This window comes from Cervus elaphus, chromosome 5 (genome assembly GCF_910594005.1).
Source record: "Cervus elaphus chromosome 5, mCerEla1.1, whole genome shotgun sequence".
In the NCBI taxonomy this organism is placed as follows: Eukaryota; Metazoa; Chordata; class Mammalia; order Artiodactyla; family Cervidae; genus Cervus; species Cervus elaphus.
Genome location: NC_057819.1, coordinates 132,932,972 through 132,954,699, shown reverse-complemented (window position 1 = coordinate 132,954,699; position 21,728 = coordinate 132,932,972). Strand labels below are relative to the sequence as shown.

At 47.5% G+C, this 21,728-nt stretch overlaps 1 protein-coding gene across 1 annotated transcript in view; it reads right to left on the bottom strand.

The window, feature by feature from the left end:
• Positions 1–18,321: 18,321 nt before the first annotated feature.
• The window catches only part of LOC122695609 (ATP-binding cassette sub-family A member 9-like), a 63,387-nt gene continuing 59,980 nt past the window's right edge, over positions 18,322–21,728 (bottom strand). Inside the window, exon 39 of the mRNA XM_043905706.1 lies at positions 18,322–18,679. Coding sequence (XP_043761641.1) covers positions 18,581–18,679 — 99 coding nt within the window. The 3' untranslated portion in view covers positions 18,322–18,580. The remainder of the gene's footprint in view (positions 18,680–21,728) is intronic.

The following is a 21,728-nucleotide window of genomic DNA, read 5'->3' as shown; positions in this document are numbered from 1 at the left end:
AATAAATAGAATCCAGCCCTTCAGATGGGCTTCCCTGGTGGCCCAGTGGTAGAGAATCCGCCTGTCAATGCAGGAGTCTCAAGAGACCTGGGTTCGATCCCTGAGTCAGGAAGACCCCCAGAGGAGGAAATGGCAACCCACTCCAGTACCCTTGCCTGGAGAATCCCGTGGACAGAGGAGCCTGGCGGGATACAGTCTGTGGGGTCGCAAAGCTCTTCAGAGAGCAGTGGGTTGATTGACTTCCTAAGTGGTTTGTGGGGAGGCTGATTTTGTCGTTGTCTAACAACAGCTGTGGTCTCACCTCCTGGAGCTCGGATGGCTGTCGTGGGCAACGCTGTGTCAGTCATTTCTCTGTGGCCCCGCGGACTGCAGTTCACCAGGCTCCTCCATCCACGGGACTCTCCAGCAAGAACACCACAGTGGGTGGCCACTCCCTTCTCCAGGGCATCTTCCCCACCCAGAGGTCAAACCCAAGCCTCCTGCATTGGCAGGCGGGTTCTTTACGGTCTGAGCCACCAGGGAAGGATGGTAAAGATGCGGCCTCAGCGATTCAAGGACCTGCTGAATCCGCGTCTCCTTTCTGCTCTCCGCCCACAGAGTTGCTCACATTGTCAGACTGCAGCCACGTGTCAGGCCCGTCTCCTGGTTCTGGGAAATTACTGTCAACGAGAACAACCCACACACCTGCTTCTCTATGAGCAATGTTTTCCATGTCGTGTTCCTTAGAACCCTGACTCCTGCATGCTCCTTGTTACATGGTCCTCTACAGAAATATTCTCTGGTTCGTGAAGTTTGAAAATTTTGATGGGAAGCAAAATTTAAAATGCTGGATTTTTTTTTTTTTTTTACTTCCAAGTGTCTTAATCCATCATAAGCTTGTATGCACAGTGCCTCCTCTAGAAGGCAAATACAACACAGTATTTCTCCAACTTGTTGGAGTAAGACACTTTTTTCTTTTTTTTTTCCCACCGAACATCTTAAAGAGCTGGTGTTCCAGGGAACACACTTTGGGAAAGGCTGAGTTACTTCACTCTGTATCTGAAGGTCTTGTTCTCTTGGCAGCTGTGTATCCCTGGGCGGGGAAAAAAACCTAGAAATGAGGTTTCCATATAGAGTTTTGTTAAACAGCAAATAAACATGGTCCAAGAATTTACCTTGTGACAAATCAGATAAGCTTATTATGAATATGTCTTGATGGCATGCTTCTTTTAAAAATGTCTCTCTGTATTTTTTGTTTCTTTAAAATCTTGCAGTTATTTAATTTAAAATTTTTTAAAATTAATTTTATTGAAGTAGAGTTGATTTACTATTTAAATATTGTGTTCATGTCTACTGCACAGCAACGTGATTCGGCTGTATATATTCTTTTTCAGATTCTAGCCCGTGGCTGTTCATTTATGACAGGATACTGATATAGTTCCCCGTGCCATACAGCGGGCCTTGCTGCTTACCCACTCCATAGGTGATGGCTTGCGTCTGCCGATCCCAGACTGCCGTCCGCGCCTCCCCCCACGTCCCCTGCCCCTTGGCAGCCACAGGCCTCTTTTCCGGGCTGTGAGTCTGTTTCTGTTTTGTAGGTAAGTCCATTTGCATCCCATTTTAGATCCCACACGTACGCGGTATCATGTTGTATCTGTCTTTCTCTGACTTCGGTTCTCAGTAAGATCGTCTCTAGGTCCGTCCGTGTCGCTGCAGATGGCATTATGTCGTTCCTTTTTTAAAAAGTAATTTTTAATTGGATGGTAATTGCTTTACAGGATTGTGTGGGTTTCTGCCATACGCCAACACAAATCACCTACAGGTATGCACATGTCCCCTCGCTCTTGAGCCCCCTCCCCATCCCACCCATCCCACCCCTCTAGCGAGTCACAGAGCAGGGTTGGGCTCCCTGCACCACACAGCGGATTCCCCGGCTCTCTGTTTTGCATATGGTGATGTGTATGTTTAATGCTACCCTCTGCTCGTCCCACCCTCTCCTGCCCTGGCGTCCACAAGGCTATTCTCTGTGTCTGCATCTTCCTTGCTGCCCTGCATATGGGCTCATCAGTACCACCTTTCTTGATTCCTGATATATCATTAATTATACGATATCTGTTTTTCTCTTTCTGACTTACTTCCCTCTGTGTGTGCTGCATCCTTTTTATGGCTGAGTGATCCTCCGTTGTATGCAGGGACCACATCCTCTCTATCCATTCACCTGTCGATGGACATCTCGGTTGCTTCCATGTCCTGGCCGCTGTGAATCGTGCTGCAGTGAACGTAGGGTTGCCCGTATCTTTTAGAGCTTTCTCCAGATGGCCCAGGATTGGGATCGCAGGATCATACGGCAACTCTATTTTTAACTTAAAAACATCCATGTTGATGTGTTTCATAGGGAATACCTAACTCGTACTACGATCCTGTTGCTGTTTGAAATATTGATGTCTCCTCTCCTGCCTCCCTGATGCCGAGCGCAAACAGGGGATCTGCCCTGCTAGCGTCCACAGTGGGCCAGGAGGTGGCGCCGGCCGCAAGCCTGCTTCCGCATCTCATCCAGACTCTGGACAGAGAGAAGGATCTTTCGGTTGTGTTTGTGGGAGGTGGGGAAGGCTGGGGGGAAGCGACAGGTAGGGAGTCTGGGACGGACATGTGCACGCGGCTTGTTTAAAAAGGAAAACAGCAAGGACCTGCCCCACAGCGCAGGGGGCTCGGCTCGGCTCGGCGTCCTGTGGCAGCCTGGACGCGAGGGGAGTCTGGGGGGAGCGTGGACACGCGGGTGCGCATGGCTGAGTCCCTTCCCTGTCCACCTGAAACCATCACAACACTGTTCATCGGCTAAACCCCAACACAGAAGAGAAAGTTAAAGAAAAGAAGAAAACCTATTTGCTCTTTTCAGTAGAAACAAGGCGTTTCTGTTTTCCACACTGAGGTCAAAGATCCAAAGCAGAACTGGAAGAAGACCAAATATCGTCAAAGGCCATAATTCACATCCTGAAGATTCTTGCCATCCTTGGGTGTTTCTTTGGGAGGGCCTGGGACGGGGCGGGGTGGGGAACAGACAAAAGAAATCGCGGATGTACATTCTGAGAATTTTAGAGACAGCCTCCCATGTTCCTTCAGAGAAAGGTGCAGGGACAAAGCGCTCTTGTGTTATAAATAACAAGTGGGGGTGCAGCTGGGGAGAGGGCCGTGTTGTTCCTCTTCTAGAAACAGCTCCGCGATTCCAGCTCCATGACCTTTCCAGCCTCCCTGGAGGCATAGAAACTTCCTGACTTCTACAATCGGACCATTTGACAGTTCTTATTCTCATGGAATTTAGGAACTGGAAAGGATCTTTGAGAACATTTAGTCCAAGCTTTACCCAACACAATCAATCGACCTCATCAGCAGATAGCAGAAGCTCCATGTATCTCCAGATCCCACCAGGGTGGAGTCACTTGTGTTTTCGGTTCACTCTTGGACTCACGGGCGAGGTCGTTGTTTTAGTTGGGCTATCGTCACGACTGTCACTCCTAGCACTGCTTATTGAGTACTTGACTCATTCACAGTCCACTTACTAAGTGAATACCAGTTTATTTAGTTGGCATCGACCCATGGCTTCATGGCACAGTTAGTAAGGCACCCACCTGCCAGGGTAGGAGAAGCAGGAGATGTGGATTCGGTCCCTGGGTCGGGAAGACCCCCTTGGGAAGGGCATGGAAACCCACTCCAGCATCCTTGCCTGGAGAATCCCATGAGCGGAGGAGCCTGGCGGGCTGCAGGCCATGGGGTCACAGTCGGACAGGACTGAAGTGATTTAGCACACACACACAGCGTGTTGAGCACAGTCCCCTGGGCGCTACAGTGGGGCCTTGGTGTGGGTGGCAGTTCTATCCAGTGATGTCACTGGCCTCTGTATACTACATACCAGCTGTACCGCCCTTCCCCAAGTGGTGATAATAGGAAACTTTTCCAGGGGACCTACGCGCCCCAAAGGACACAGTCCTTCCATCTGGGGACCACTTCACTGGAGCAGAAACAGGTCGCTGAAACACAGGCAACCTGAGCGTGTGATGGTCTGTTCAGCTGATCATTTGCTTCTAAGCAATATTGTGGATTTTCCATCGTTTTTTTTTTTTTGTTTGCTTGTCCCTTAACTGCCACGATACTGGAAAACACTATCACACACCAACACAGTAACTTGTATTACTAAGAAAACAAAGTTTATTTAATAACAGTAAAAGCAAATATCCAGTGAGAATTTTTAAAATATGTGATACTGTGAATTGATCTTCGTGATTTGAGTGCCAACTGTTAGGGGAGAGAATCACATTCTAACAAACCCAAGAGACACTTAAATGACCACAGAGCTTTTCTGTATAAAATTTTGAGTCTTCAGCTTATGACCCTCCTCGGGAGGAGGGTACTGAGGAAGGCGGAGATATCTTCCAGGCAGAGAGAGATCTTGGCTGTATCAGCACCTGGTTAATAAGAGTTTGGCTCGGAGGTGTCTTGTGACGCTGAGTGCTGGAAATGAAAGGGGTGTGATGACAAGGCTGGTTCGGGGCCCAGAGTCCGGGAGGTCCCGCTCGCTCTAGAGGGCGGCTCTCTTTGCTTCCTGCGCGTCATCAGCTCAAAAACACGAGACTCCAGACCCCCCAAACGCTAACGTTTCCACCCTTTCCACAGAAGGGGATGCAGAGATGAAAATGGGAAGCTTGGAGAGTTTTCATTCCTACTCCGCAGTGGATAGGGATGGTCGCTGCTGTTTTTAAGCCGTAATGAAAAGCCAGGTTCTGCAGTGCCTCCCACGGCGTCTCCTGTTTGGAGCCGTCTCTCCACTTGAGATGCGATTACGTGTCCACGATGTGCACACGTCTGTGTGTCTGATTACGGCACTGTGTGCTATAAAGGCTCCCAGGGACTGTAATCCGCCAGGCGCCTCTGTCCACGGGGTTTCCCAGGCAGGAACACTGGAGCGGGTCGTTATTTCCTCTTCCGGGGGATCGTCCCAACCCGGGGATCGAACCCGCGCCTCCTGGATTGGCAGGCGGACTCGTGCCCTCCGAGCCATCCCGGAAGCCCTCCCTGCAGGGTTCTCGCCCTTACGTTGAGGGCTTTTTCCCTGGATGTGCAGAGCGGCCAGGCGGGCACACGCTACCGGCCAACAGCAGAGGGCGCGCTTGTGACTCTGCAGGGATGGAAGCCTCGGTTTCCTTTGGATAAAAGGGCTTTGTCCCTCCTTCACGAACCGCTCTCTCTGCAGCTGCGAGTAGCCCCAGATGTTCTCGCTGGGAGTTTCGGGCACAGAAAGCCCTCTGAGACCCGAGCACGCGGTGTTTCCAGGACTCCCACCGCCTCTGTGTTTCTCCATGTTGTTTACAGAACAATCCGATACACCACGCAACCCGGAAGCCTGTGTAGTCCCTTACGGGTCGGAAAAAAAAAATAAACACAAGCGAACTAGAAAGAAGATGAAGGAAATAAGGGAGAGAGCTGGTAAACCCCAGAGAGACAAAGAAGCCGCCTGGGAAAAAGCGAAACAGGGCGGAGCACGTGTTTATGCCCATGAAGATCATCGGCTGAGAAGTTAAAAAACAAAAACGCCTGCAGACCCTGATTATTCATGTGTTTTGTTTCCCTTACGCAAAGCATTAGGTTCGATGGGCTTTAATTTTCCACGCCAACAGCTTATTTACATCTTACAGATGTGAGCACAGAGGGGAAAGAACATTTGAAATCCATATTGCAGCATGTGTGTCTTGACTGTTGGATAGAACGACATGAAATTGCCAGTGTTTGTTTTTGGATTCCCCGGTAGTTCAGCTAGCAAAGAATCCACCTTCAATGTGGGAGACCTGGGTTCAGTCCCTGGGTTGGGAAGATCACCTAGAGAGAGGAAAAGGCTACCCACTCTGGTATTCTGGCCTCAAGAATTCCATGGACTGTACAGTCCATGGGATCACAAAGAGTCAGACACGACTGAGCAACTTTCACTTTGACTGTTTTAACGTATAGAAACGGCAACTCCATATGGTTCAAACTCATGTTCCTGCCAGTGAGACAGGATTGGGGTCCCAGTTCTCTTGTTGGCTGTCTCTCTTCGTTGACAGTCAACTGTCTCTCTTTTTATCCTTGACTAAGTGATAAGTTTAGAGTCTCTGGAAGATGTTTTCCTTCCAAGTGGGTTGAGTTCTCTTTTGGCAGCAGGTAGAGACCCAGCAGTCCACCTTGATGGTGAGTTCTGTAAGGGCCTCTCTACTTAAGTTTTGCTTTTCTGTGTTTCAACAGAAAACCCCCTCTAACCTGGCTGACTTTGCAAGTACAAGGTAGCTTCTGAATCTCTGTGAGCAGTTCAACCACTCTCTCTGCTGCTTTCCACGAGACTTCTCTGAGCTCTAATCTACACACAGGCTGCTCAGGTATACCCCAACGTTTTTAGACGCTAAGTCGTGTCTGACTCTTTTATGAGTCTGTGAACTATAGCCCACCAGGCTCCTCTGTCCATGGGATTTCCCAGGCAAGAATCCTGGAGTGGGCTGCCATTCCCTTCTCCAGGAGATCGTCCTGAGTCTCCTGCATTGGCAGGCGGATTCTTTAAGGTGTGTGGGAAGCCCATACACCTTACCTTTACAGGGCTGTTTGGGTGGAATTTGGGGCTCACAGTCTGTGGTTCCCTCCTTTCTAGGATTATATCCCAGCTGCTGTTAAAGCAGTGAACTCTGGACTCTGTCTCCTGAATTCACTATGACTACTGCTTTCTGCTTAGGCTCAATTCCTGGAGTTGGTAAGTATCGGAGATTTCCCTCAGGAGGAAAGCTGGACCCATGTAGAGCTTGCCGAGCATATGTCCCTTTCTCTTAAGGGTCATATTCCATCCAGGCTTTGTATGCTCTGGTTGTTCTCCACTGCTTTTGAATATTTGCACTGAGTTTTAAGATTGTTATCATCAGGAGAGTTATTCAGACATAAAACTACTTCGTCATGTTGGAGACAGCACACTCTTGGGTGGATTTAAGTTGTACATTGCTCTCAGAAGAGTAAGTCAGAGGTTTAAAATCTGATGTGATATGGGGGAGGGGGGCGGAGAGGGGGTGGAGTGGGAGTTTGGGATTAGCAGATGTGAGCTATGCTATGTGGGATGGATAAACCACGAGGGCCTGCTGAAAGGCACAGAGCACTGTATTCAGCATCCTAGGGTAAGCCATAGTGGAAAAGAATATTAAAATGTATATATATATATAACTGAATCACTTTACTGTATTGCAGAAATTAAGATTGTAAATCAACTACACTTCAATAAAAAACTGCAAGAAAATGACATTTGATGTGATAAATTACTTAGTGACTGAAGTAAATAAGAGAAATGGCAGTATTTTGTGTTGGAATAAGTAAGCTTCAGGTTCCAAACTGACTCAAATAAATAAGAGAAGCTGCAGTATTTTGTGTTGGAATAAGTAAGCTTCAGGTTGCAGGGTTGATGCCGGTTTGAATATGAATGAGAGCTGGAAAGTACATGGTGTGTGGAGCTCTGGCTCCTTTGGCAAAAGAGGGACAGAAAACTCCCTGGGGTGGGAGACTAAGTGTGTTTGTCAGACACAATGTCAGACACTTGAAAGGGCCTCCCAGTCCATAAACATTACACTCTTGCCACACCCATCCTGTTGGAATGATTTCCAGCCTGAGCTCAGCAAGAAGCTTGGGTCGAGTTCTCAGACCCTGAACTTGAGTTGGAGACTCTTGATGCCACCCAGGTGGCTGGAAGAAGAAAGCAAATACTTCTGTCTGTGCAGGGCCAGCGCATAGCGAGCTTCTAGAGCATTCTGACTTGGACGTCCACGGATATTAAAAAAAATAAACCCAAAGATGGCACTCTTTGAAAATTTAGCTTGGCAAATGAAAGGAAAAAAAAAAACTACAGAAAGGTTTTCATTATATCAATTCCAAAATGTAATGCAATCTCGGAAAAGAACAGCATTTTGTTGATGACCTACGGTGACATCTTAATGATGGTTTGAGGGATTTTTCTTGTGAAATTGTTTTTGGGTTTGAAGAGTTGGCAATAGAATCTCATGTGCTTTCTGGAAAAGTTGGAGACATTTTATAGTGTTCTAAAGAAAGTTTCACACAAAGCTTTTTTGGTTGATGCAAATAACAGGATGGAGTCAGAGGCACTTTTTTTTTGTTTTTTGTTTTTTCCATTCTCTCTTTACTAGGTAAGAATAGCTCCTGGCTAAAGAGTAAAATAAAGTAAAATAAATAAAGTAAATAAGTAAATAAATAAAATAAGTACAAATAAAACAAATAAGTAAAATAAATAAAGTAAAATAAAGCTGTCAGCCCTGAGACTTCTTGTACCAATGCTACGTGGAGGCGTAATTGACTTTCTAGTACCCAGCCTTACGATTAATTACGTCTTCCTGTCAGAATCCAAGAGTGCCCAGTCCAAGAACTCAGTTAAAATCCTGCCATGTTTAGCAGCTGTAACATGTAGAAATATCTCTTGCTCTAACCCAGATGGTATTCTGATTTTGTATCCATGTCTTGAAAATATGATCGGTCCCTAATACAGGAACACAAGCTTTAGCTCTTGCCTGGGTTAGAAAACGGGAAGGTCTCCCGTCCACGTTTCCCGTTTCCTGGCCTTAGTGGTGCTCTTCACTGACGATTTCTGATGATAGTATTTCATCTCTTAGGGCACTCTGCCTCATCAACCATTTCTCTGGGGCCTGAGAGAAGATTTTAAAAAATGAACATGCTGTTCCCTGCATATACATGGAATCTAGAAAACTGGTACTGATGAACCTATTTGCAGGGCAGGAATAGGCTTCCCTGGAGGCTCAGATAGTAAAGCGTCTGCCTGCAGCGCGGGGGACCTGGGTTCGATCCCAGGGTCGGGAGGACCCCCTGGAGAAGGAAACCGCAACCCACTCCAGTATTCTTGCCTGGAGAATTCCATGGATGGAGGAGCCTGGTGGGCTACAGTCCACGGGGTCACAGAGAATGGTACGCGACTGAGCGACTTCTCTTTCTTCCTTTCTTTTGAAGGGAGGGAGATGTGGATAACGGCCTTGCGGACACCGTGGGTGAAGGAGAAGCTGGGACGAATTGGGAGAGTGCATTGAGACACACACACGACCACGTGTAACACGCTAGTGGGAAGTGGAGCGGCTGGACGTCACAGGCAGCTCAGCTCTGTGCCCTGGGATGACCTCGAGGGGGAGGGAGGCGAGAGAAGGCGAGGATGTGTGTGTCTGCAGAGCTGATTCCCCGTGTTGTAGAGCGGGAATTAACACAGTGTTGTAAAACAACTATACTCCAACCAAAAAGCAATTTAAGAGTAGTATGTTGCTCCCAAATTTGGGGAAGCCCCTGTCTCGGTTTGTTTACTTTTAGACTGATTTCTTTTTGGCTGTGCTGGGCCTCTGTCGCTGTGCGGACTTTTCGCTGGCTGCGGCGCTCGGGGACTGCTCTCTGGTTGAGCGGCTCAGCTTCTGCGCGCCGTGGTCTCTTGGGGAGCACAGGCTCTGGGGCACGCGGGCTTCTGTAGTTGTGGTGCATGTGAGATCTTCCCGGACCAGGGATCGAACCAGCATCTCCCGCTTGGCAGGCGGAGCCGCCAGGGAAGCCCCCCGCTGTCTCAGTTTACAGCCTTCAGGTACCCTTCTCTGCCCCAAGAACCCCTCTGGCTTTGCTTGGAGTCTTAGCAGCGCATTGGGAAAGAGAGCCTTAGTTTTATTATTATTCCTTTTCCAAATAAACCCATGTCCCATTCACCCAAATACCTACATTTGTTTGTTGCCAGGGAGCAAAGACTCATTTGCTCCTGGCTCAGAGGATGTGGGTTAAGAGAGAGGGAAACAGGATATCTTATGAAGAAACCAGAATATAAAAGCCAGGCATATAGTCCAACTTGGTCTTTGATCCCAAAGGACACTATGAGATGTGAAATGCAGTTGAGAAATAAAAGACAGGGTCCAAAGTCCAGAGTGGAAGGCAGAGCTTGGAGGTGCTGTCCAGGCTGTGGATCACTTTACAGACTGTGTAAGTTGCCTGGACCCTTGCATATGGGCAGGAAGTTCTGAAGGGTGCTCACCCGGCTCAAGGTGGGAAGGTCAGAGGAGGAAGACAAGCTCAGTTCATGTGCATATGTTGTTGTTGTTGTTCACTTGCTAAGTTGTGTCCAACTCTTTGCGACCCCATGGACTGCAGCACCAGGCTTCTTTGTCCTTCACCATCTCCTAGAGTTTGCTCAAACTTATGTTCATTGAGTTACTGCGTCCATGTGTCCCCACAGATTGATTACAAAGATAGGATTTTCTGGGGAATAGAATGAGGAATACTTTTCTCTTTCCTGTGAAGATTGGGTAATTTTCCGAGTCTCTCAGTTCAGTTCAGTCACTCATCCATGTCCAACTCTTTGCGACCCTGTGGATTGCAGCACGCCAGGCCTCCCTGTCCATCACCAACTCCTCAAGTTTACTCAGACTCATGTCCATTGAGTCGGTGATCCAACCATCTCATCCTCTGTCGTCCCCTTCTCCTCCTGCCCTCAATCTTTCCCAGCATCAGGGTCTTTTCAAATGAGTCAGTTCTTCACATCAGGTGGCCAAAGTATTGGAGTTTCAGCTTCAGCATCAGTTCTTCCAATGAATATTCAGGACTGATTTCCTTTAGGATGGACTGGTTGGATCTCTTTGCAGTCCAAGAGACTCTCAAGAGTCTTCTCCAACACCACAGTTCAAAAGCATCAATTCTTCGGCCCTCAGCCTTCTTTATGGTCTAACTCTCACATCCATACATGACTACTGGAGAAACCATAGCTTTGACTAGATGGATCTTTGTTGGCAAACTTATGTCTCTGCTTTTGAATATGCTGTCTAGGTTGGTCATAGCTTTTCTTCCAAGGAGTAAGTATCTTTTTATTTCATGGCTGCAGTCACCATCTGCAGTGATTTTGGAGCCCAGAAAAATAAAGTCTGTCACTGTTTCCATTGTTTCCCCATCTATTTGCCCTGAAGTGATGGGACCAGATGCCATGATCTTAGTTTTCTGAATGTTCAGTTTTAAGCCAACTTTTTCACTCTCTTCTTTCACTTTCATCAAGAGGCTCTTTAGTTTTCCTTCATTTTCTGCCACAAAGGTGATATCACCTGCGTATCTGAGGTTATTGATATTTCTCCTGGCAATCTTGATTCCAGCTAGTGCTTCATCCAGCCCATCATTTTGCATGATGTACTCTGCATATAAGTTAAATAAGTAGGGTGACAATATACAGCCTTGATGTACTCCTTTCCTGAGTCTCTGATTACTGTCCGTTTCAGACAACTTTTGCTCGGGTGTCAGAGGAGTTCAGTTCTCCGTGTCTGAGACTTACAGCTTACTGCTCACACCGCAGTGAGAGGGGCCCTTTCAAAACACGACCAGCGTGTCCGATCGGGCTCAGCCTCCTCAGGGGCTGTCCGTCCGCTCGAGTCCAGGTCTAAGCACTTACAGCCCCCTCCTCCCCTGACCTTGGCCCTCTTCTCCTTCCTCTTCAGCGCCTCCCCCACCGACGGTCCTTTGTCCCTTGCCCTTCCCAGGCACGCTCCCAGGACACCGTCCTTCCGGCCCTCCTGTTTCTCCCGCACGCAGTTTGTTTCCTCACCTTCCTCACGTCTTGGCCCGGATCTCACTTGATGCGCCGACCACTCTGGGTGAAAGAGCGATTCACTCGCTCTGTGCCCTTATTCCAGCCCGTCCTCTGCTCAGTGGTTTCTCTGTACCCTCATAGCCATCTAAGCGTATCGTTACTCACTGCACTTGTTTAACCGATTGCCTGAAACAGGTTAAAAATGGTGGCGATCCAGGCATGGAACCAACCTGAATGTCCGCCAGCAGAGGAAAGGATGAAGATGCCGCAGGTGCCTACAATGGAATAGTGGTTGTTGCGCATGAGAAAGGGGCAGTCCGAGCTGGAGGGTGGTCTGGGGTGAAGATTCAAGGAACGATGGTGGAGAGCAGAAGGCTGCCCCAATTGGGGCGACCCCGGGGTCAGTCAAGAGTCCACCGTGAGTACCAGCAGGCTCAGCTCCCCTTTTGAATCCGTTTCTTGAGTTCCTGCTCTTAACTCCCTGTTTTCAGGGTCCGTCCGTGCAGAGGGTGAGGACTGTGTTGTCCGCTGCAGCAAGCGTCTCCATTGTGAGCTTCATCAGTGTTTGCTTGGGACTCAAAGATGAATAGGCCACATCCGGGACACCGCGGGGCTCTGACCGGTACAAGCGTAAGGAGTCAATGAGTGAAGTTTGTTACTGAACAAAATATTCTCAGTTGCCACATTTGGAAGAACACTTAACTGGCAGAGGTAGGTAGGTGGAAAGAAATTCAGAGGCTGCCGATCTCAGGAATGTTGGTCACAGGCATTGTAGAACAAAGCCTGACAGCAAATGATAAACACTTTTCCTTAAGGACTGTGTTGCCCTAAATTAGCAGTAAATCCTGCAAAAGTGTTAGGTTTGTCTTAAAGCAAAAGGACAGCTTTATTGTTTGCAAAGCTTTGTAAACGGGGGTGGGAAGGTGGGCAAGGGATTTATAAACCAAACCACAGAAGTCACAGTAGGGCGACCTGATAAGGGGACTGAGTGACCCTCGCAGCCTGACCACGAGCCCCACAGCTTGACCTCGTGTCTCCGTGATCGCTGTCCTCAGAGCCTCTCTTTGGGGGCTTTCCCGGTGGGACCTGAGCAGAATTAGAAGTCCTTAGAGCTGTCTGCCTGTGATTTTCTAAGAAAGCAAAGTGCATGACGAAACCTCAGATCTGTTCTGCCTGCCTGGCTCGTTTATTTTGGTGCCAAACCAGCTCCATTTTTTATGTTCTTTCCACAAAGAATCCCGCTTATTTTATTTTTATAGATGCTCCAGCAAGCCTTGGTCACCTGACTCAGTATGGACTTAACTGCACGACACCCTGCAGTGCCTTTTTATTCTCACGTTCCCCAACGGTAGGACACAAGAGGGCTTCCCTGGCGGCTCAGTGGTAAAGAATTCACCTGCTGCTGAAGGAGATGCAGGAGACTCGGGTCCGATCCCTGGATCAGGAAGATCCCCCTGGAGAAGGGAATGTCAACCCACTCCAGTATTCTTGCCTGGAGAATCCCACGGACAGAGGAGCCTGGCGGGCTGCAGTCCATGGGGTTGCAAAGAACTGGACACAACTGAAGCAACTGAGAGTCCCTTGGACTGCAAGCAGATCCAACCAGTCCATCCTAGAGGAGGTCAGTCCTGGGTGTTCACTGGAAGGACTGATGCTGAAGCTGAAACTCCAATACTTTGGTCACCTGATGTGAAGAGCTGACTCATTGGAAAAGACCATGATGCTGGGAGGGATTGGGGGCAGGAGGAGAAGGGGACGACAGAGGATGAGATGGTTGGATGGCATCACCAACTCAATGGACATGGGTTTGGGTGGACTCTGGGAGTTGGTGATGGACAGGGAGGCCTGGCGTTCTGCGGTTCATGGCGTCGCAAAGAGTCGGACACGACTGAGCGACTGAACTGAACTGGACTGAAGCGACTGACGACAACAGCAAAGAACACGAGAGGTCGTACTTCATCGCACTCCAAGCAAAACTTCCTTGAGTTAGTTTTGAAGCAAAATGGGATGATCATTTTGTTCAGCTGCCTCTTTTAAACAGCATGATATCAGTTTGGACCTGCAAACTTCCAAATGGCCAGCCTGGCTGGACATGTGTGCGCATTTGCCGCCTCCACGCAGCAGTGACAGCAAGATGCGAACGATTAAGAGGAGGGCCTGGCCTCTGACGTTGGAAGCCAGTGTTAATGAGAGATTTTTCAACAGCTGCAGGAAGTCAACAACTTAATGGAAAACATCACAACTATTTAATCTGTCCAGGGTGACCACAGCACACTATATTCCCACACCAAAAAACAGACCAACAAAATGTTTTTCGAGTCCAGCATCGTGAATTGAAGCAGATGTGAGGCTCTGATTTCCCAAGTGGTTCAGAGAGTGAGGTTCAGTGCCAAGCAGAGGCTCCTCCTGGGTACACGTCGATTCCGTGAGGTGTCAGAGGTCAAGCTGTTTATTTATTTCTTGTAAGATGGAGGCAAGGTTTAACCCTTGCTGATTTCTGAATCCAGTAAGACAGCCGCAGGACTTCGTGCCCTGCCATAAGCAAGTGTTTCGTCATACCCCAAAGCTCAAATGCAACTGGATTAACATTTTAACAGAAAATTTGGATTGTGAGAGGCAGGTATTGTCTGTGCAGCAAAGTATCGGGTGATGTTAACTTAGAGATACACACGAGAAAGAATAGGTTAATAAGAAAGAATGGGGACTTTCCTGGTGGTCCAGTGGTTAAGACCTCACCTTCCAGTGAAGGGGTGTGGGTTTGATCCCTGGTCTGGGAAGCTAAGAACCCCACATGCCTCATGGCCAGGAAAAACCAGAACATAAACAACAGAAGCAATATTGTAATCAGCTCAACAAAGACTTTAAAATTGGTTCACATCAAATAGATAAATAAATGAGCTAAAAAAGATAAAGAATGACTTAACAAAGTTGGAATTTGCTATGTTATAATAATTGAAGCAACTATATTTTATGGGAGCTGATAGGTAACTTGTTAGGCAAAAACTACAAGTAAAACTTAAGAATGACCACATCTGGTAGTCAAATTATTTCACTTATTTGTCCCCCGTGCTTTGGTGATTTTTTTTTTAATCCTAGGCTGCTTCAAAGATATTTGCATAAGTTAAAAAATAGCCTTTAAATTCATGTTTTCTTTTTAGTTTGGGTTGAGTATTATAAGATTGTGTCTAATAAGATACCGCATAATAAAATTTGCTCTCTCCTTCAATAGTATGGTCAGTTAGGGGAGAGTGATGGTGGAATGGTCCCCAGGAAGAACTATTAGCCTCTTCTTCTTTGCTTTCACAACACATTAGACACCCATGAATTATAGCCTCTATTATATTTTATTTGAGTCACCTAATTTGTCTCTCTCTCTCCTACTCAGCTGAGATTCTTGAGAGTAGAGAGTGTATCTTACTCATCGGTATAGCCTCAGAATTTAGCATGTTAGTGACCCAATAAAAACTGGGGATTTCCCTGGTGGCCCAGTGGTTCAGAATCCACCTGCCCATGCAGGGGCCCTGGGTTCGATCCCTGGTCAGGGAACTAGATCCCACAGGCACAACTGAGAGGTTGCTTGCCGCAACTAAAGACCCTGCATGCCACAACCGAGACCCAGTGTAGCCTCATACACAAATAAATGTATTTTTTAGAAAGATTGAGACAGCAAATGACAGAGAAATCAAGCAGCAAAGAGACCATTTTCCACTTCTTATGCAAGACTCTCCACCTCCTATTATATTGAGAAGGAATGGGCGTGCTGCTCTTCATAAAGGCTGTTGAACACTGGGGTAAGCTGCAGCAGCAGAGAGAGGCTCCATTATCCTTTTGAAGCAAAGCCTTGAGTGTCTGGGTGGAATTCTTCGTGTCATCATGGGACGGAGTGGTGAAAACTGGGCTGATCTGCACCAAAGTCTCAGGAACAAGGAGAAAGAGAAAATGCACTTTATTTTCACTGATTTTTAAAAAAGACTATTTATGGAAGAGCCCAAGTGGTTTGTTTTCCTTCCAGGATTTGTCAAAGATAAATAGGTTCAGAGCCAAGCCTATTCTTTTGACTTGGAAAAGGCACAAAAGAAGTCATACTCAGACCCTAACGGCATGACTACTGAGTTTCCTAGTGAGCAACAGTAAAGCAGATGGTACGGTGAAGATTTTCTTTTTTGGGTCTTGAATGTTTATCCAAAGCTTGTGAAATTTCAAATTCCCCCCTTGACCTTGAATAACTTTGCTTTGGCACAGTACCCAAACTGTAGAAGATCCCTTGTAGAAGAAAATGCTCAATAGTTGACTCAAAAATGTACAGACACTGCAAGTTTTGACTGTAACTTTGTCCAGTTTTATGCTTCTTCTCCATGAAGGAGAATCATCTGATTGCTCCTTCTACTTCTGTTGGAAGTGGTGGGATGACTGCTCTATGGTTTATGAGACAAGGAAGATGAGTTTTTATACGATGTCGAGTTCTCTTATGCCAGCATTCATGTAGTTTACAGAAAAGAAACGTTTCTCTTAATAGAATGTCACCATGGTGAGTAACTTTCACAATAATTTTAACTTCCCCTTTGTTTTGTGGAATGTTCTAGGCTGATAGACACGTCGCTCTCTTTCCCAGAGGGCTTCTGCAGCTGCAGGACTCTCAAATGTCCATTTACTGTGAAACCTGGAAAGACTGACTGACTCCTTTGAGATACAGCTGCAGCCCTTTTAATAATGAAAAATTATTCCACTCCATTTTAAAACCATTGTCACAAACGGTGTATCATTTCACACATGCCTGAATTTTTACCCATTTTTCCCCTCTTCTCACTTTGTATTTTCTCAGTATCACTTAGTTTTCCTGTTTTTTATTTATTTATTTTTTAACCCATGTACTAGTGGTCTTTATTAGCACTTTATTTTTATTGTAAGCTGTCCCAACTCCTTTAATCAAGATGTGAAGTGTTAGTCACTCAGTTATGTCTGACTCTTTGCGACTCCCTGGGCCATAGTTTTCCAAGTTCCTCAGTCCGTGCGGAGAATTCTCCAGGCAAGAATACTGGAGTGGGGTGCCACTCCCTTCTCCAGGGGATCCTCCCAAATCAGGGATTGAATTTGGGTCTTCTATAGGCAATTCTTTACTGTCTGAGCCACCAGGAAGTCCAATCAAGACGAGATGATATGAACAATGAATAATAATTGTGAATATTGTATTCTGTAATGTAATCATTTTCCTTTACTTTGAAAATTTTTAAAAAGTCTTTTTTGATGTGGAACATTTTTAAAGTCTGTTCAATTTGTTACAGTATTGATTCCATTTTTCCTGTTCTGGTTTTTTGGCTTCAAGGTGTGTGGAATCTTAGCTCCCTGACTAGGGATCAAACCCACACCCGCTGCACTGGGAGGCCAAGTCTTCACCGTGGGACCTCCAGGGAAGTCTCTGATCATTTTCTTTTAAAATCCTTGTATGTTTAAGCTAAGAGCCACGTTCATTGTATGGGGTGACTAAAATCTAACACATAAGCCATGTAATGCTTTCTGCGTCTGATTCCCACAAAAGTCCCAAGAGAGGAAACACTTGAGAAGGAAGCTCGTCAGCAGCCCCTTGAAGGGTTCAGAACGAGCGTTCCCAACACGCACCATCTCTGCATGTGGGTCATCCTGAGCCGAAGGCAGCTGAGACCCTGAGGCCTCGAGAAACATCGGCCCCTCCGCCAGTTACCTAGGAAAATGGAAAAGGGGGTCTTTCCAGGAGGAGGACAATTGCCAGGGACCCCTTTTATCTGAGTGGCCCACCTCCAATTACTCAACACCTGCTCTTCTCCTCGTCCTGTGAGTCCCCTCCTCCCCTTGGAAGCCCAGGTCCCTGCCCCATTTCCTAGCTCAGGAGGGCATATATATTCATTCCTCATCTTACCCTTTTGTCTTTGAACCTCTTGTGTATGTAGGATTCCCATATGTATGAAGATAAATTTGTTTTTCTCCTGTTACTCTCTCACATGTCGATTTGATTATTAGACCAGCTGAGAGAATCTTTGAGGAGCAGATGAAACCTCTTTCTCACCAACAGCACCATCCTACTCCTTCCAGAACTCATACCCTCCTTCTCTGAATTCTTTGCCAACATCTTTTTGCCCTGCTGGGATTTCTTAAAGGACCCAGGCTCTTCAATTTTCTGAAACACAGAACACCATTTATCCATAACCCCCCATCTTTTGAATAGTAGATATGCAGCATAGAGTTCCAGAAATTTGCATTCACCTTGACACAGCCATCTCTTTGTATTTGTTTTTAAGCATCTCTGCTATTCAAAACCCCTCATCAGAGAAAAGGAAGGAAGTGGTCTTTTATGAAGGACTTTCCAACGAGCAGAAACTGGATGTGACGTTGCTGAGACAGCTGGATCTAAATGCCCAGCAGCTGTGGTTTGCATTTCTGCAATAAGTCCAATAGAATCTCATACTGAATGGTCACAAACCAGGGCCATGATCTCTCTATAAAGAATGGCTCAGGTGGCAGTTCTGAAAATAAAGGGCTCTGGGAAGTCTTCAGTTCTCTTTTTCCCAATACCCCATCTTCCAATCCTCAAGGCAGTTAAGATAATTATCTTATAGTTTGTTAGTGGTGGCCTTCTCCAAATTGGAAAGGGGTCTAGGTGAGGTGGTAAGCATTTTTTTAAATTAAGTGATAAAAGAAAAAATTAAAGAAGATTTGTTTATCATACTCAGAAACTGAAACAATTAAAAGTAACCTTGTTTATTCACCATTTATACAGAGGAATGGAATCAGGGTAACCTGTAGAGACACTAAGACATTCCCGCAGGCTGGGCTCAGCCACATGCCTCTGCCCACATTATCACTGCACTGATCCAGCACTCACGCCTCCTCTCCACCCACAGAGAACCACATCAGTGCTTACACTGTGGTCTCTACAAATATGCCACTGAAGCTATAAAAATGAATGTCTTAGTAAACAACCACAGGCTCAAAGGGGAACATGGGGGGTTTGGGGCTTCAAGGCTCTTCCTGTGGGAGGAACTTCTGCTTCACTGAGGGGTCAGGTTCCTCCTTTAAATCATCCAGCTCCTGCTCCGTGGAGAGCTCCGGGAATACCTGAAAGGAGGGAGGAAATCGAGACAGGAGTGTCATCCTGCTTCTCATGGTGCCGAGTGAGCGCGCAGCGTGTGCACGCCTTCCACCTTCGTATTCGGGGATGGGACGAATCCGTGAGGCTGACCCGCCTGCTCCAGGGCGCTGGGGAGGCTGTGCTCCCAGGTCAGGCTCCGTTCAGCTGAGCAGAGAAGGATGTGTGTCAGGGGATCACGTAGTTTTACATCCAGATGGTCTCATGAGTCAGCATATAATACAAAGCTCCGGGAGTTCTGTGATGGGCAGGGAAGCCTGGCATGCTGCAGGCCGTGGGGTTGCAAAGAGTTGGACACAACTGAGCGACCGAACTGGACTGATAGTACAAATCAGCTTTTTAAAAATCTTAAATAAGAAAGTTAAGATAAGTATCGTTCATGGTTTAAGCACAGGACTCAGTTAAAAATATACCGATGCATTCACTTGGGTTTGGGGACGAAGGGCTGGTATTATGTTACTGAGAGGTTCATTTAAGGGAGAAATGCTGCTGAGAAGGCTTTCTGCCCCTCATGTCAGCCAGGAAGAGGGACGAGGTGGAAGGGAGGATGCCTTTTGGAAAGGGTTGTGTAAGAAGGTTACCGAGAAAGATGCTTGTGACCTCTTGCTGGAAACCAGGCCAGCATGCCCTCAGTTGGACTGAAGACCCTTCTCACCGACCAGAGAAGATCGAGAAGGGTGGTGAGAGCCCTGATCGGTGCCCAGCGGACGGGCGATGCGTCCCCAGCAGTACCAGGCCAGTGCCGGCCACAGCGCCAATCAGGGGAGAGCTGCGAGGGACCAGTCCAGGTGGCCGGATGCTCGGCTCCGAGGATGGAAGGAGGATGCGTCATGGACCATGAACGCTATGGGCAGGAGTGGGAACAGCCTCCCAGGACCAGGAGATTCAATCCCCTTCCTCAGAAAAGCTGGCAAAGAAGCAAAGATAATTTCTGAGCCGTGACAAGGAAAAGAGAATACTGATGGATCCGGGATGTTTCAGAGAAGCAGAGCAAATGGGCTCGGACGGAGAACCAGGCCCGAGCCTGGTGGTGGCAGGGGCCTGTGGTCAGTTTTATGGTGTAATGGACACAAGAAGACTGTCTTAGGGACCAGGCAACAGGTCAGCGTCTAAGGCAACAAAATAATACACAAGTCCAGATAAAATTTAATTTTAAATACATGTGCATCTACGTTCCACAAAGAAACACTAACATTCTCCTTAAGTGCAGATATTACTGAGTTTTGACTAGTACCGTTTTATTGACACACACACAGAGAAATACACAGAAACACCCCACAAAGTGAAAGTCACGCCCATTGGCCCCCAAACACGCACATAGGGTTCTCCACCCCGTTGATTTTCTGGTCCCACAATTCACTCTGAGAGTTTAACTTTTAAACGGAACACAGTCTGTCACAGCCCATTTTTTGTCATGCTGATGGATTAACTTATGATTTGGAAAGGTCCGCTCTCTGGGACCTTATTTCAAAGCTTATAGCTCTTACTATTCTCTCATCTGAAGGAAGCTTGGGCTAAAGGTGGAGCATCTTCCACTCGTAGCTTCTAGACCATCAGAGACAAGAACCTGGGACCAGAGGAGAGGAGAGGGAGGCTGGTGCGCCTGCGGCCGGTGGAAGCCGGCTGAAGCCTTCGCTCTGGGCGGGTGGGCTGAGCGAATGACTTAATGAATGAATGAATGAATGAGTAGGATCCACAGTGGCAACGAGCGGCTGAGCCCCAGGAGGACCGGGGACAGGAGAGGAGCCTGAGACGGGTCAGGGTCCGCGTCCCCTGGGATGGAGATGAGCCGGTCCTGGTACAGATTTGCCAAAATCACTTTCCACCTACTTTTCTTTCTTTTTTAAGCATTTTTTAAAAAATTGGAGTATAGTTGATTTTGGACTTCCCTGGTGACTCAGAGGTGAAGAATCTGCCTGCCAATGCAGGAGACATGGTTTGATCCCCGGGTCAGGAAGGTCCTCTGGAGGAGGAAGTGGCAACCCACTCCAGCATTCTTGCCTGGAGAATCCCACGGACAGAGGAGCCTGGCGGGATACAGTCCACGGGGTCACAAAAGAGTCAGACAAGACTTAGAGGCTGAACAACAACAGTTAATTAGATTTGCTAGTGGTTTATGCAGGATATTATGGCGAGGCTGTAATATACTTGAGTTTGTGCTTGAGATGGAGGGCAGGAACTCCACCTGGACTGGGCTTTGAGAGGCTTTAGCAGGTTAAAAAACCAGCACCCTTGGACTTGTGTATAGGTGAGTTCACTGTGAAAATATTCCAAGGACTCTACCTAAAACTGCCTGCAAAGGGCAGCATTATTCTTCCAGAGGTCTGCACTGGCAACCACAGGGCAGGAAGATAAGCCACAAGTCACAGCTTTAGCACATTCAACCTTGAGCAGAGAGACAGACACAGAATATGTGTGGGCGGGGTGGTGATTAGGTAGGAGATTTGTTCATTGATTTTATTGCAGCAGTTCCCCCAATGCTTTCGTGCATAATAATAATACCACACCTTTCCGTTCCGTAGCCCTGATCAACCAACGCTACACAAATATGTCTTGCTGAGCTTCTCCTGAAAATGGCAGGACTTGACTGCTCCCGAAGGGTCTTCACTGCAGGAAGACACAGTGCGTCTCAGCTGAATTTTAGCAAATAAAGAGAATCTGGAACAGGCCTCAGTTTTCTGGGAAACACGCCAGGGATGGGGCTTGAAAAAATGAGTCAGGGCTTCAGCGCAGAGAGCCAGCAGCCTGTCCCGGACGCGGCCCTGAAGTCCCGAACCTGGAGTGACCGGGCCGCTCCCTCTCCTGCGTGGGTCACGCTGGCCACGAAGAGAAACCGCGTGGAGGCTGCAACCTCATCCCTCGACTGGGAGCGGGCTGGCTGCCACCCGGAGCTCTCGTCCTGTTGGTTACGAGCAGGACGATGCTCTGGTCGGTGCCATTTCCTGGAGACAAAGCTCAGAGGAGAGGTGCGGAGCGGTGTTGATGGGAGGCACGTTGGCCAGCGCCTCGCTGGGGGAA